Raw genomic sequence first — 14,764 nt, forward strand, 5'->3', positions numbered from 1 at the left:
GTGGGAGCCGGGGATGTGGGAAGTTTTTTTTTCCTCTGGGGGGTCTTGCCAAAGCGGGCGGGAGTCGCAAACGGAGAAGAGGTGAAAGAAGATGGTTTAGGCGCTTACAAGCGCAGCTGCCAATGAGGGGGCGTGGACGTGGGCATGGGTGGCTTGCATGTGGCGTGTGGCGTAGGCAGAAGGATCGCCGATGACGAAATGCAGTTGAGTGGCCGAAACAACGAGGTAACCAGCTGGTAGCACCACTGAGTGCGCACAAGGACGGAGAGGCCAAGGGGCAGGTCCTGGTGGGGAGTCCATGTAAGTACTGCCGTACGTGCGTATGAGTGGAGGGAGGCGTGACTGCACAGCGCTGCGCTGGGACCGGAGAGATGACGGCGAGAGGCTGGGGGCAGAGGTCGCTAGCGGACGGGCTGCAGCGCCCATGTGGTGATGGGCAGGGCTCCTTGGCTACACACGCCCTGCTAACTACCACGTACACTACACCTCCCGTAGCCACCTCGCTGCACTCCCCTCTGCTGCCGCTAAGCCCAAGGCCATTTGAGGAATACGCATCCCCCGCCTAGCACATGTCTCCGCTGTCACATATGCCCGCCCCTTGCCATGCCCTGAACGCTCTCAAACACCGGCCTGGTCTTGACAGGTGACACTCTGGCTCTGTGCTGCTTGTCGACCCCCGCTGCTCACAGTGGTACGCTAGCCGACGCCCATGCCTCACCCTCCTCCCCCAAGTCTCGCCTCGCTCCCGGGGCGCCACCTCCACCTACCGAGCCCGTCTTGATCAGCCCTCCTAGCTCTTGGTTCCTTTTGGCCTTCTTTTCTTTTCTTTTCTGGCCCTGCGCCTGCCACTGACCTAGTACGTGCTGGCCCACACTGCGTACTATAATCGACGGCAATCTTCGAATCTGATCTCGTATCGCCCAGTCTCCACTACCCACTGCTCCTATATACCATCGTCTCCTCATCACGCCTCTGCCCTGCTCACCTCCCTGTCCCGGCCCCGGCACAGCTGCAGCCGTTCGCTCTGTTCGCTCGCATTGTTCAGGCGTCGTTCCCACCATCCGGAACTCCTCCCTGTGACCCCACAAGCGAGCCAGGCCCAACGTCAACCAACCGCCTTTTTCCGGCCTCACAGGGGTGCGGTGCGCGTCACTTTCGGCCCTCTCGTAGCTTTCTGCTCACTTCCACACGCTGCATTCTGCATGTGCTCCTAACCTCTAGCTTGTTGCGGCGCGCCCTATCCCTGGACTGCCTCATATATCCTTACTGCGTTGCTCCATTCCTGCGCCGACGAGGGTGAGGGGCTGTGGATACGCTGTGATCTCGCATTACATCATTGCAACTGACTCGCACCCTTCCCAGCCTCTTGTCCCATTCACTCTCAACAGCGTGCTCGTCTCGCGTCGCACCCGTTTCACTGCCTTGCGTTCCCTCGTCGCTATTCGCATCCGTGCGCAACGGTCCGGCCAACGTGCTCTCGTCCCACCTGGACCCTGACTACTATTTGATCAGCCCGCGCTCCCTCGCCGCCTGATCGTCCGACAACGTCCCCTCTCCTAGAGCGAATTATTAGATTCAGTCTCTTGGGGGCAAGAGTGGTCCAACCACGGTCCAAAACACAGCTGCTACCTCACCCTTTTGTTGCCTGCCGCAATGGACACCACCTTCATCACCATCCATGGTATGTCCCTTCCATCTCGTCTCTCCGGAACCCACACTCAGCCTCGACAGACCTCTCCGACGATGCCCACATCCTGTACTCGTCTGATTCCATTGTCGACATCCTCGGCCACACTCCCGACGAGGTCGTCAACAGGTCCGTGTGGCAGTTTTTCCATCCAGACGAACTTCCTCTCGCCAAAGCACAGCACAGCCGCGGCGTGAGGCTCGACAAGGCTGCCGTCCTGTCTTACTGCCGCCTGAAGAATCGCCAGGGCGAGTGGGTTGGCTGTGAATGCTGCTTCTCGGTCGTCTACGATGTGCTCGTATGCTGCACCAGCGTCTACCGGCAGGGCATGCAGAGTCAGAGTAAGCTTCTAACTCCATTTGTCACTCCATGCATGCTGACCCGCACCAATCAGAGCGTGCAGTTGAGGCGCCCATAGTCCGCAAGTTATTCGCTTCTTCCCCAAAAGACCCTCGTTATCATATGCTGTCTCACTTATCAACCAAGTTTGACCTTGGCCACGAGGACCAGACCCATGAGCCCCGAGCTGCCCTGTTCCTCAACAGATTTACCCGCACCTTGACTGTCATGTACGCGACCAGCGGCATAGAGCAGATTATTGGCATCTCGAGCGAGGCTATGAAGGGACGCAGTTTCTACTACTGCATAGCCCCAAACTGTCTCGAGGATGCCGTCCGCTGTCTTGAGTCGGCCAAAGGTAACGACTCGATTGCGTACATGCGCTTCTTCTTCAGAGACCCCCGTCAGGACGACCCACCAGAAGCTAGCTCTTCTGAAAGTGAGGACGATCTCATGACCGATGTGACTAGCTCAGACGAAGAGTCTGAGGGTGGTGTTGGGCTTGGCACACCAGGTGGTGCTAGTTCTAGACAGCCCTCCGTTGCAAACAACAGCACCAACGGGAGTGCAGAGCCATCAGCCTCGCGCTCAAACTCAAGGGAATATCCTAGCTATCGCTCAGCTGGCTCAGCCACTCACCAGGCAATGTTCGGCGGCTCTGCGCCCCGCTCTTCCATCTCGTCTGCGAGCTCGCCTCGTTCTGAGCCCCGTGATGAACCCATCGAACTCGAAGCTGTTATATCGTGCACCTCGGACGGACTTGTCGTGTGCCTGCGTCGTGCGCGCCCAATGTTGCCAGGCGCTATGCCTGTTGCACAGCCAGCCCACCAGTACAATGGTGTCTTTGCGGCTCCCTGGGCAACACAACCCGTGTTCCATCCTGCGCCGCCGCAGATGCCTCAGTACCCTCTAGGTGCGCGACACCCGGCCATGGAACATGCGGGACCCTCGATGGACTTTCAAAATAGCTTCATGAAGAGCATTCGTGACGTTGCCGTCTTTGCTTGGGCGCTTACTGGAATCAACGGCAGCCTTGTCGACTATGCTCGTGGTAAACCAGTAGGCGAGAGTCAGCCTCCAGATGGCTTTCCTATCTGGAACCCGTTGCCAGATCCAAACGGCTTCGGCGGGAAGCAATTGTCTGTGCCCCCGTCAGGTTACGGGTCTGGGTCCAACAGTTCCGCTAGCAATGATCCATTTGGGTTCGGGGACCCTGGTCGTTGACATCTTTGATCGCCGCACATGCGTTTGAGTCGATCCAAGCGCATGGCGCAGTAACACGGGGTGCTTTGTCATCGTGGACATTACCGGCTTCAGTCTGTTTATCTGACTGAAAAGAGCGGCCAGACTATCATGTCAACAGGAGTCACGGTCATGGTGTCTTACTAGTACGTTGTGAATCCACCCGAGCACTTGCACGGAATATACCAGGTCGCACAGCACTATGTTACTAGATATGGTATGCTTTGTCGGACCACTCCTCTCCTTTTCTATTTTGTTGTATAGTATATCAATAATCAAAAGCACTTAAGATTTCAACCCTTGTCCCGATCACTCGCATGTACACACGTTGTCGTGTCGTGCAGAATCATTACATGGACGTCGACTGCATTCTGTCCACGTGAGGATCCTGGCAATTTACGTAGAAGATGTTGCGTTCGAACATGTGTGCCCATTGGCTGGCCCTGCCCCTGCATCCCTGTCAGTCCTGGTTCTGAAATGCGGCGGGGTTGAGGCTGAAATCTAACCCCCGTCCCTTTTCAAACATGTCCGGGTATTCGAGTTATGATGCTTGCAGATGCTCCTCTAGCGGACGTGCAATACCGAGGCTCTTTGTATCACTGTCTTTGTTGGCGCCGTGGCGCGCGCTTGAGGCCACCGAGTCTCTCCAATTCGGGTCATTCCCTTTGTTGTAGCTGTGCCGAAAACTGTATAGCGCAAACAAATGGTATATGGGAGGCTCATCTCGAACGCCCCAGCCGTGGGCTACCCATGAGCATTCTTTGACATGTTGAGCTGCGTGCTTCGTATATGCGTCCTTGTTTACATTACCACTGCCATGGTAAGGAAGTGGACCGTAGCACTGACTATGTCCCTTCATGTTGAGTTTTTTTTCTTTCTTTCTCGGAATCAAAGTCTTCCTTTGATCTCACTACACTATTGAAGACAGACGTGCAGGCCACTCATTTCAAAAAGTTTTACTATTACAATAATAATTGTGAAAATGCGTGGGTCACGGTGCTGGGCGACTGCACTTGTTCAATTTCTACTTGTTTCTATCCAACTTCCTACAACATGCTTGGCACACGACAGTGTTCAAGTCGTAACAGCGTCAGTGATAACACCAGGCCAACCGAGCTCGACGATCACAGCACCGGCACAGACACATACGATTCAAGTTGGTCTAGCAGATCACAAGTTCAGACCCGAGGCAACGATGGCCAACGTCGGTGATGTAAACTGGCCTGCTACTCTCGATACCGAACTCTATCCTAACTGTTTACGTAGACTGTGGAATTTGCCTTTTACCCGCTCAACCACAGCGTTGTTCGCGCCGAGTACGGTTTCCCATGTATACCCTACGAGATGACAGGAGCATCCAAAATAGGGTTCTTTTCTGACTTCCATCCCGTCGACACGGTCTTGTCGTCACCACCCACATACCGTATCGTCATTAATGATACCGACCCCATCTTCTTCTACTGCTCCGCCCCCGGCAGTTGTATCAACTATGGAATGGTAGGCGCCATTAACCCCAACGCCTCGGCGAGTGTACAGGAGCAGCAACAGCTGGCACTGGACAGCATGTACATGCTCAACCCAGGCGAACCCTTTCCAGCCGAAACACTCTCACCGAGTAACCCGCCGACCAGCACTCCAACATCCAGTCCAGTTCCAGAAAATACAGCCAGCACTAAGAGCCGCCTCTCCACCCGCGCCATAATTGCCATGTCTGTCACCAGCGCCAGCATCACCATCCTCGCCGCCCTCCTCTTCTTCTTCTGGGGTCGCACCAAATCCCTAAAAGAGGAAATAAAGCGCAAAGCCGGTCTATCCCACCGCCCATCCACATCTCCAAGCGGCGGCGAAACACGCATGTTGGAATCTCGAGCCGAACTCGGGAGTAGTAGCAGTTCCGACAACAACAATCTGCCCCATCCACAACAATACTTCATGCAACATCACCATCATCCCCACCAGCACCTCCCAACCCCAACCCCAGACATCACATCACCATACCACCAACAATACCAACAATCCTACCCGGCTTCCCTCTCCCAAATCCCCTTATACTTCCCCCCTCCCCACGCCCCAACCTCCTCCCCCTCCCCTCTTCCCACACCCCCACCCCCACCATCATCCCACTCGCACCCACACATCCACCCAGCCTTCCTCCCACCCCCAGGACCCCAGCCCACACCCAGCAAATACAACACACCAAGCCCCCCTCCCATAGCAGTAGGCCAACATCCCGCCCATCTTCCCGTCGAGTATTACGCTCAACAGCAGCAACACCAACAAGTCCAAGTCCGCCATGAATTGAGTCCGACGGGCGATTCGCAAGCCCGACGTGCCAATGTGGACGCTATTGCGCCCGCTAAACAGGAGCCAGAGGGACCAGCGCTGAAGACTGAGTCGCGCGCTCAGTGTACGGGGCGTGCTGCTGGCGATGCGGCACGGGGCGACAAGGACGTCCCCGGCTATTTTGATGCCGTGTTTGCTAAGCAGATGACGAGGGGCCGGGCGGAGAGTGGGGAGTAAATGTTGGGGGTTGGTAAAGGGAAAATGGGAGTCTTTTTTTTTTTTTTCCTCTCTTCTCTTTTTTCTTTTGTAAACTTGGTTTGGGATGGTAGGGCGAGGTAAGGCGTTGTAGGTTTGCATGTGTGGAATGTAATACCCAATTTTCTCTTCTTCTTCTTCTTCTATTTTGTAAATGTTTTTTTTCCATGGCGTATTTGGATGATAAGGTATGGGTTTAGAAAAGGGCATTTCCTGGATGATCAATGACGAATAAGGTGGGGGTTTGCAGGAGAAAATATGCATTGCTGCTAGATTATCTTCATCCAAATGTCTGTATGTTTTATAATTCGTACTTCTGAGTCAGAAGTGACTTGATATACTGTACATATCTTAGGCAAGAGATGGAAGAAGATGATCGAGGCGTGCTCATCTCTTACTAAGTTCCATATCTATCAAGAAATCAAGACCAGTCGAGAAAATATACAAGGGCGACAAGACAGGACTTATCATCCGTGTCAACAATGGCTATTTCGCTGTGATCAAGCAATCATCTGCTTACAACACCGTCCTCACTTAGGCGAGTCAACTTCATTTGCACCTTGTAACAATCAAATAAAATACTCGAACTCGCTCTCGCTTCGCGGCGAAGAAAAAAGTTGTCCTGCCTTTTGTTCTTTTTTGTAGTATTTAAGTCCTTTATTGTCCTCCTTCCAAACGTCATATTGAATCAAACCTCTCCCACACCCCCCGTCGCCCTTCAATGACATCAAATCAATGAGTTCAACAACAAAAAAAAAAGAACAAGACCCCGAGACCGAACACTTCAAGTCGTCTGGATAAAGAACATAGAATATAAAAAGAAAAAAAAAGGGGGGGGTGGGAAGAAAAATCATTCGACTTATAATCATTACATATTTTTACACTCCGAAAAAAAAAGGAGAAGGAGAAACCACGCGAGTCGCCCGGCGGCCCGTAAAAACTGGTTGCAAAACAAGCGCGGGGGGTATCGTGAATCATGTCGCTCATATCGAAGTAGAAGTAGCCGCAATAGTAGGTGCAACGGATACCTCGGTAGGCTTCGGCTCCTCTGCTACGGGTGCCAGGACAGGTTCCACAGCCTTGGGCGGTGGAGAGTTTGTGTTTGGAAGACTGGCTGTCGATAGCGTTGGAGAGCTTGTGGATTGCGATGTAGTCAGTGGCGGCGTGGCATTTGAACCGGTCGACTGTGTCTGAGCCAACTTGGTCTTGCGGTTGCGATTGGTGTAATCACTTAGACTGAGCTTTTTGCGTGCTGGCGTTGCCTTGACGGCACTGTTGACAGCAGGGGAGAAGGGCGACGCAATCGTTGATGCGGCTGGAGAGGGCGCAGCGGCATTCTCGGTTACGGGCGCAGAGCTCGATGCAGAAGTGGTGGGGGTATTGTTAACTACACTGGCCGAATCCTGCTTTACAGGAGTTTCGACTTCCATGTCAGCAGATTGAGGTGGGAATTCTGCTGTCGACTTTGGTGATTGTTCGGTCGGTATTGAGGCCGACCACGGCGGAGCAGATGGGTGATTGGGTGGACAAGAGGTTTCGCGCGGAGTCTGGGGTCTAGGTGCGTCAGGCAGCTCCTCAGTCTTTGGCTCTGGAAGCTTGGGAGCAGCGACTTCAGAATCCGTCATCTCAACATCTACAGTAGGCTGGGGCGAGGGCTCCTTGGCGGGAGTGAGTTCCTTGTGCTGCCTCGTGTCAGGTACAGGCTCGGCCGATGTATCCATTGCAGAAGGCTCCTCGAGCGGTGGCGATGGTGGCAGTGGAGAGGGTTTGTTTGACGACACGTCTTTCAGAGCCGGGGATCGGACTTCCATCTTCACAGATGTCGACCGCATTCGTTCGCGTTGCAGCTTATCCTCTTGAGCCTGCTGTAAAAGTTTGCGCTTGAAAGACATTGGGGGCTTCAACTGGCGCGGCTTGATGCAAACCAGTGGCTTTGCACCGTCATCCTGTGCCGTCTGCGTCGACGCATCCACATAGACGGGTTTCGGTCTGGCCGGTGCACGCCCGTTTGTCTTTATAGAGCTACCCGAAGTCTTGCGGGCCACACCGTGGCTGTGTTCCCGATGACGAGCAGACGGCGAAGGCTCGGGGTTTCCGGAGCGTCTCTGTTGCTTGGAATTAGAAAGACGCGGTAGAGAATGTTGGGGAGACTTCTTACAGAAGATGAAATGTTGGGTGTGTTGAGGTTAGATCCAGCGCTGGTGCGCTTCCTCTTTCCCTTGTGCTCGTCGTGATCGAGCTTCTGGAACAAGAGCTCCTGGTGCTGGATCTTCCTCTTCTCACGCTCCGATAGTTTGAGGTCGCCATCCAGGGAAACATGGGTTGCCGGTGTAATGTCGCGACTGCTTGATTTGTGGGAGCCAGACGTAGAGCGGGCGTCCATTTGGTCGTCGTCAACAATGTCGCGGTTGGCCAATTCGCTGCCTGCACGGCTGTTGGTTGCATGGCCAGTACTTGTAGGGGACGTTTGAGATTTCTTCATCTTCTTGCCTTTGGTCTTGGCTGACTCTGCGACGGGATTGTTGCGACGGGCTCGCTCCAAAAGGCACTCGTTGCCGTTTGAAATGTCACAAGCACAACCGCCAAAGTTTGCGAGGACACAAGACACCCAAGGCTGGATCTTCCTGAAGCCCTCTTTGGCGCCGTTGGTGACGACCTTGGCCAGTTGCTTTTGTACCTCAGAGTCAATGTCCCAGCCGACGGTGAGTTCTTCTCCAGGGCTGATTTCTCGGGTTGCGAGGAAGCTAAAGTGGTAGTCGTTGCTCGAGTCGATCAAAATCTTCATGGACATGTTGGGGTTACAGCTCCTTCTGGCGTATCGGAGTATGTTGCCTTCGCGCCGTGTGTCAATGTAGATGGGTAGGTGGGGAGGGAAAAAGACAAATGGTTCGGGATGTCGCAGGAGATCCCATCGATTTGACGGATCTGAATAGTAGTCGGTTTTGCGGCCGATGAGACCCTTGAGTTCGCCTACGTAACCTCCGTCAGGGACTGGTGTCTCGGCTGTAATAAAGTGCCACTGAGGGTGAAGGCCATGCGCTAGTATAGCCGAGTCGACATCTGTCTGTTTCACGATTTCTGGCGCAGTTTTGGTTTCGAGATCCTGTATGGTGCTGTCAATGCGTGAAAAAATGTCCTGTGGCTTCTTGCCTCCGCTTGCCTCTGCGAGCGCTTCTGGGTCTTGAAGCCACATGGCGATGTCGTTGGCAACATCGATGCGCGTGTACGAGTTGGACTCTGCAGAAGGCGGCTCAGGCTGGCGGTAGAGATGCATAAACTCGTACGAGTAATCCTCGACGGGACCGTCGGGATGCGATGGTGACTTGACGGGGCTGTGGCCGTTGAGCAGGATAGACGCGCCTCGCTTGCGTGATGTGGGCGCAAGAGCTGGCGCTTGGCTAACCATGCTCATAGACGCAGAGGAGCGATGGTTAGTCTTGGGCCGCTTGTTTGGCGGAGGCTGGTCTCGTGGGCTTCCGCTCTTGCGGTCAGGGGGATAGTGTAGGTCGCCGTTGGTTTGCGTAGGCCAGGCATTGGCCTGCATTGGCACGAGCGAGTCCTTTGGGCGCTTCTTGGGGTTCTTTGCAGACGCCTTTGGCCGGCCTTTGCGCTCGCCAATGTTGTGCATCTCTCGTCGGATGCGTTGCTTCTCCGAGGCGCTCTTTGCGTCGACCAGGCGCGGCAAGCAGTCTGCGCACTCGTGCACGTCGGGCACATGCTGTGCAGACTCGTAGTAGCATACAATGTGCTGCCACGTGTCGCACTTCTCGCACAGCACCGTGTTGCCATCGTCGTCGGCGTAGCCGCAGATGCACTTGATTGTGGACGATTCTTCCTCTTCAACGACGCCGTCTAGGGGTGGAGAAGCTTGGGCAAAGGCGGGTGGCGGAGGACCAGCGTAGAGGGCGAGGGGAGCCGGCTGAGGGTCAGCATACGCCTGAACCGCCGAGACGTCTGTCATAATCTGGCAGGCCGGGTCGGTACTGAGGAGTGGTGTTTGTGTGTAGTGGGTGCTCAAGATGTGTGTTGTGGGGATCGCATGACGCCCAGGACGCGGACAGGGAGGGCAGAGCTACCAACGGCAACTCGAGACGGAACGAGTGGGCAGCACCAACGAAACAGCTGGAGATGGGAGGATTCCAGGCGCTTATGGAGCGGATGCAGCCAAGGGCAAGAGGGTTGCGTGTCCAGTTGCAGCGCGAGCGAGCAAGCTAGAGGGCGACAGCACGGGCTCGGAGACGTCAGTGGGGAGGCGATATCTCGCGGATATCATGAAGAGAGACTATTGAGACGTTTTGCAAGACGTGATGAGGTGCGCCGGTGGCCAGGCAGGGTGGTTGAGGATGCGAGGCTCGAGGCGGCGTCGGAAGGAGCAGTCGGCTGGGAGGGGGGAGAGAGGAGACAGCGGCACCAGAGGAGAGGGCGCGCGCACTCGTGGCCGTCGAGGCGGATGGCGGCAGCGGCTGCGACGTTAGCAGAGCAGATGGAGGGCAGGCTGGTGAGGGCAACGGGGGCGTGGTGCGGTATGGGAGTCAGAATGGCAGTGGAGAATCGAGCGTGCGAATGTCGTGAGAGAATGAATGGCCCCGACGCTGGCGAGCGAGACGGGCTTAGCGCGCGTGGTCTGTGCGCGGCGCCCAAGGACAAGGCCAGGAGGGAGGGCTAGAGGGCATTAGTCACCGAGGGGTTGCAGGAAGCGCGGTCTCAAGATATCAGCATGTGGCTGGCGTGGCCGTGGCGGCCGCCGCCGAGCCCGAGCCACAACGCGGGCGGAGTGGAGGCGAGGGCGGCGGCGGCTCTGGGGGAGGGGGAGAGGCTGCATCGCCATGGACGACGGGGACATGGACGCATCCAGCGCGAGGGTGAATGATACGGCTGGTATGGGATGGGGGGAGCAGGAAGTGCGGTCGGCCTGGGGGGTCGACGTTTGGGCGTGGGTGTGACGAGAAGAAACGGCAGCAGCGGATTCGGTGGAGCAGGCAGCACCGGGCGCGCTGGCCAATCAGCGCGGCCGCCATGGCTGGGTGGCCGGGGGCTGTCTGCTTGGGCGCGCAGATCGAGTTCGCCTGCAGTCCGGGCGTTGGCTGGCACTGGCTGCTGCTGTGACGGAGCCCGCCCTGTGCCTCGCCCTCTCGCCCTCTCGCCCTCTCGCCCGCTCGCCCGTCTCTCTTGCCCTCGCCGCCCGCTCACTCTCTTGCCCTCGCCGCCCGCTGGCCTGCGCGCGCCCGCCCACCAGCTGGACATGGCGGTGCGCGTGCATGCGTGCAAGCGCCGCTGCACTGTGTCCATGTACAGTACAAGCCAGTGTGCGCGGTGCCGCCGTCCCCCCGGCCAGGCAACGCGACCGGCCGCGAATCGCAAACAGGCACAGGGCGCGCGCTGCTGAAACACTGCGCCGCCACCCAAACGTCATTGCCAACGGCCTGCAGCAGCTGGGCCGCCTGCCATGCCGTACTGGCTAGCATGTGTGCTGATGCTAGGTACTTATATCACACGCCAGCCACCACCCTCCCTTGCTTTGTTTTGTGCTCACGGGCCCTTGCGACCCAAGCCCCGGGCAACGACTGCCTGGTCGTCGTCGTCGTCCTGCCCTCTCTCGCCTTGCGTCCACAATGACCCTGACGGAGTTTGTCGGCCAGTCGGTCACGCGTGCCCGTTTCCCTGCCGCCGCCTTCCAATGAGCGCTCTCTTCCCCGCTTTCTACCACTATGCCACATCTCGACTCGACTACTTCTCCCGCGACTAATTAATTCTCCTTCAACACTACCGTCCGACGGACGACACTAGCCGTCGCACACTCAAGATGCCGGGCCGTGGGCTAATATATAAAATGCTACGTGATAGACGTGCCAATGCGAGCAGGCTCGCTTTCCCTCTTCGTCATGGCTGCGCTGTTGGGCCTCCTCTCGGCTTTCCATCTGCTCCTCTTTGCCCGCGCATCTGGCGTACCCACCCCTCAGTCAATTGCATCTGATCTGTCCATCATCACTCACAATGACCTCTATGGCCAGGCTTCCAGTAGACGGGCTGCAAGCATCCTGCTAAGCACCCCCTTCACCCATTCTGCCGCTCGTTCCCAATGCGCTGCTCTCGACACCACCCTCTGGAACCCCCACAGTTATGCCCAAGACTCGGCCTATCTCGAATACCTCCGCTATGCAAAACTTGCTGGTCCTGACTACCTCTTCTGGGTGGACGGCAACTCAACTTCACAGTGCACAGCAATATCCACTCGTGGCCAGCTGGGGCACTACCCGTGTGACAAGCACTTGCCTGTTTTGTGCTCAACCACGGCTGCTTCCACTTCCCTACCCCGCATCGCCGTCACGACTAACAACGCTACCATAGTTGGCCGTCGGGATGACTCTTCCCCGTCATTTCGTTTCTTTGGCATCAAGTTTGGCGCCTTCCCAGCCCGCTTTACCTACTCGACATACTTACCCCCTACGCCTGGTTCAAGCACAACGGCACTCAACTTTGCCCCCATATGTATGCAGGTCTCGTCTGCCTCTCCAGACCCAAACGTCTATGCTGAAGACTGCCTCTTCCTCAACATATGGACCCCATATCTCCCCAATCCTGCAAACAAAACCCCCAAGCTCAAGGCCGTCATGGTCTGGCTGCATGGCGGCGGTTTTCTCACTGGAACAGCAAGTGATCCTACTTTTGACGGCTCCTCTCTGGCATCTCGAGGAGACGTTGTCCTCGTGACCGTCGACTATCGCCTGTCCACCCTCGGCGGTCTTGCCCTAAGTAATTCTTCCCTGACAGGAAACTATGGTCTCGGCGATGTAGTCACCGCCTTGGACTGGGTTCGTGCTCACATTGGTGACTTTGGCGGCGACAAAGACAGAATTACCGTCTTCGGACAGAGTGCAGGAGCGGCTTTGGTAAGAGCCTTGCTGGCATCGCCATTGGCACGAGACAAGTTTGCTCGCTCAATCATGATGAGCAATCTTCAGGGCATGGCCTACGCGACACCCTTTTCAAACTACTCGACTATTGCAGAACAAAACGGGCCTGCCCAGGCTCTCGTCGCTGAAGTGGGGTGCGGGCAGCTCCAGGGTGAGGATACGGTCCAGTGCCTACGCAAGGTGGATCCATGGTCATTGATCAATGCAAAAAACGCTGCCGGGTCAGTCAGTTCTCTTATCATGGTGTTCCATGGAGAGTGCCTGCGTCAATAGCAAGCTGACAGTCTCCTAGCTTCCCAGTCATTGATGGTAAATTGCTAACAAGCTCCCTCCTTCTTAACCCATCAGCACCCAAAATAAAACAACCTGTCATGATGGGCACCATGCACGACGACGGCTCGCCATTTACATCCTATCCAACCTCCTCCAACCTCTCCGCGATTCTATCTTCTCAAGGCTACCCTGCTTCCACCATTCTCGCCTCAAACGCCTTTCCTCTTCCAGATATCGCCAACAGTACGCTTGCCATTTTCAACCTCACCTCAAGGGTAGCCACAGACGCCCAGTTCAGATGTTTGGGGCAAAGCACTGCCTACACCGGAACCGCAAACCGCATCTTCGACAAAGTCTACACCTACGAATTCGACAGATCCTTTCAACTCAGATATTGGAGTCCCAACCCCCCGGCCTGCGAAGCTCCCATCACACCAGACCACCCGTTTGGCAACCCAAATCTACCGTGTAAGTCCTCACTACTCCCAGTTTCTCCTTTTAAGAACAGAATCTGCGCTCTCAATTCCATTTCCTTAAAAAAAGAATTACTCCCATTTACTAATTTCCAAAAAAAAAAACCAGATTACAAATGCCACTCCGGTGAACTAACCACCGTCTTCGGCACCGTCGTCTCAACAGGCAGACCGCTCCGCGATGACTACGATATTCCCTTTTCCCAATTCGTCCTCGATTCCTGGTCTGCTTTCGCCCGAACAGGAGATCCAAACCCCGATCCTGCCTTCTTAAAAGCTAGGGGTTTTACCAACACTACTGTCATGCTTGAGGTGCAGGGAATTTGGGATCCGGTTGATGTCAAGAATCCAATGCTGAAGGCGTTGGATGTGGGTGAAAGGGGTGGTATGACGGGGTTTAGAGAGGAGGCGCAGTGCAAGGCTTTGGGGTTTGGGTTGGAGTATTACAATCAGTAGGTGTAGCTGGAGATCTGGGCCTTTAGACCTTGACATGCTCTTCTTCCTCCTTTCATGTCCAAATTGGACGAATGGTAAGAACGCAATCAAAAGGGGTTTGTTCTTCACTTCTCCACTCTCCATATTTGAATCTCATTCAAAACTTGAAATTTTCTAAATCGTCAATCCCTTCATCCTCATTAATACATGTGTACGGCTTCTTGCTCTAAGTTTCTATGATATATCCTTCCTTCCATCATTAAATCGTTTGGCATTCGGAAAACAAACAAAAGAGAAAGAAAGAGAGAAAGAAGGAAAGAAAAAAAGACTCGGAATCGACAATGATGAAAACCGTGTCCATTTCCCCCCCCCCCCCCCCCCCCCCCCCCATTCCTCGTCCTCCTCTTCTTCTTTTTCCTTGTTGTTTCTTGCTTTCTGAACCAGGAAATCGCAGTTGAAGCGAAGCAAAGCAAATGGAAAAGGAATAAGAAGAAGAAGGATGAAAAAAAAGCAAGATAACACATACAAAAACGTTGTTTGGTATAAAGCAAAAAAAAAAGGGTCTAAGCAATTCCTTTTTCTCTCTCTCTCTCTCTCACACACACACACACACACCCTTTATGACTGTGTTTTGTTTTCCCCCATCTGCCACCCTTTTTTCCGTCCTCTCTTCCTTCATATCCACCCCCAGCCTTTTACAAGCCGAAAAAGGAATTAGAAGACAAGTCAAAAAAGAGGGGGGGACTAGGGGAAAAAAGAGAGAAAGAGAAAGACACAGAGAAGAAACCATCATATACATGTCCGTCATTCCATGCCTTTTTTTTTTTGCCTTTATGCCTTGAATTTGCTTTGGTTTTGCCCTT

General features: G+C 54.9%; 4 protein-coding genes across 4 annotated transcripts; 3 read left to right on the plus strand and 1 right to left on the minus strand.

The window, feature by feature from the left end:
* Window positions 1-1,540: 1,540 nt before the first annotated feature.
* PSV08DRAFT_206971 (uncharacterized protein) lies at window positions 1,541-3,567 on the plus strand. Its single transcript, XM_014220718.2, has 3 exons — window positions 1,541-1,681; window positions 1,732-2,028; window positions 2,082-3,567. The coding sequence occupies exons 1-3, from the start codon at window positions 1,654-1,656 to the stop codon at window positions 3,248-3,250; spliced, it is 1,494 nt and encodes a 497-aa protein (XP_014076193.1). The 5' UTR covers window positions 1,541-1,653; the 3' UTR covers window positions 3,251-3,567.
* Window positions 3,568-4,250: 683 nt separating this feature from the next.
* Window positions 4,251-5,788, plus strand: PSV08DRAFT_249712 (uncharacterized protein; the record flags this gene model as incomplete). Its single annotated transcript, XM_066092392.1, has 2 exons — window positions 4,251-4,481; window positions 4,535-5,788. 2 exons carry the CDS (start codon window positions 4,251-4,253, stop codon window positions 5,786-5,788), a joined length of 1,485 nt encoding a protein of 494 aa, XP_065948687.1.
* Window positions 5,789-6,639: 851 nt separating this feature from the next.
* Window positions 6,640-11,050, minus strand: PSV08DRAFT_227705 (uncharacterized protein; the record flags this gene model as incomplete). The annotated part of the gene is made up of 4 exons (XM_014220720.1): window positions 6,640-7,911; window positions 7,965-9,789; window positions 10,239-10,468; window positions 10,997-11,050. The coding sequence occupies 4 exons, from the start codon at window positions 11,048-11,050 to the stop codon at window positions 6,790-6,792; spliced, it is 3,231 nt and encodes a 1,076-aa protein (XP_014076195.1). The 3' UTR covers window positions 6,640-6,789.
* Window positions 11,051-11,326: 276 nt separating this feature from the next.
* On the plus strand, window positions 11,327-13,922 carry PSV08DRAFT_411316 (Alpha/Beta hydrolase protein; the record flags this gene model as incomplete). Its single annotated transcript, XM_014220721.1, has 3 exons — window positions 11,327-12,941; window positions 13,013-13,461; window positions 13,576-13,922. The coding sequence occupies exons 1-3, from the start codon at window positions 11,659-11,661 to the stop codon at window positions 13,920-13,922; spliced, it is 2,079 nt and encodes a 692-aa protein (XP_014076196.1). The 5' UTR covers window positions 11,327-11,658.
* Between the last annotated feature and the right edge of the window lie 842 nt (window positions 13,923-14,764).

The sequence above is a fragment of the Bipolaris maydis genome (genome assembly GCF_028858645.1).
Source record: "Bipolaris maydis strain C4 unplaced genomic scaffold PSV08scaffold_11, whole genome shotgun sequence".
In the NCBI taxonomy this organism is placed as follows: domain Eukaryota; kingdom Fungi; phylum Ascomycota; class Dothideomycetes; order Pleosporales; family Pleosporaceae; genus Bipolaris; species Bipolaris maydis.

Excerpts from the sequence above, each read along its gene's own strand:
- PSV08DRAFT_206971 (XM_014220718.2), top strand. The coding sequence starts at position 1,654 with ATGGACACCACCTTCATCACCATCCATG. Across the intron at positions 1,682-1,731 it reads CACCTTCATCACCATCCATG|ACCTCTCCGACGATGCCCAC; the intron begins GTATGTCCCTTC and ends CAGCCTCGACAG. Across the intron at positions 2,029-2,081 it reads GCAGGGCATGCAGAGTCAGA|AGCGTGCAGTTGAGGCGCCC; the intron begins GTAAGCTTCTAA and ends CGCACCAATCAG.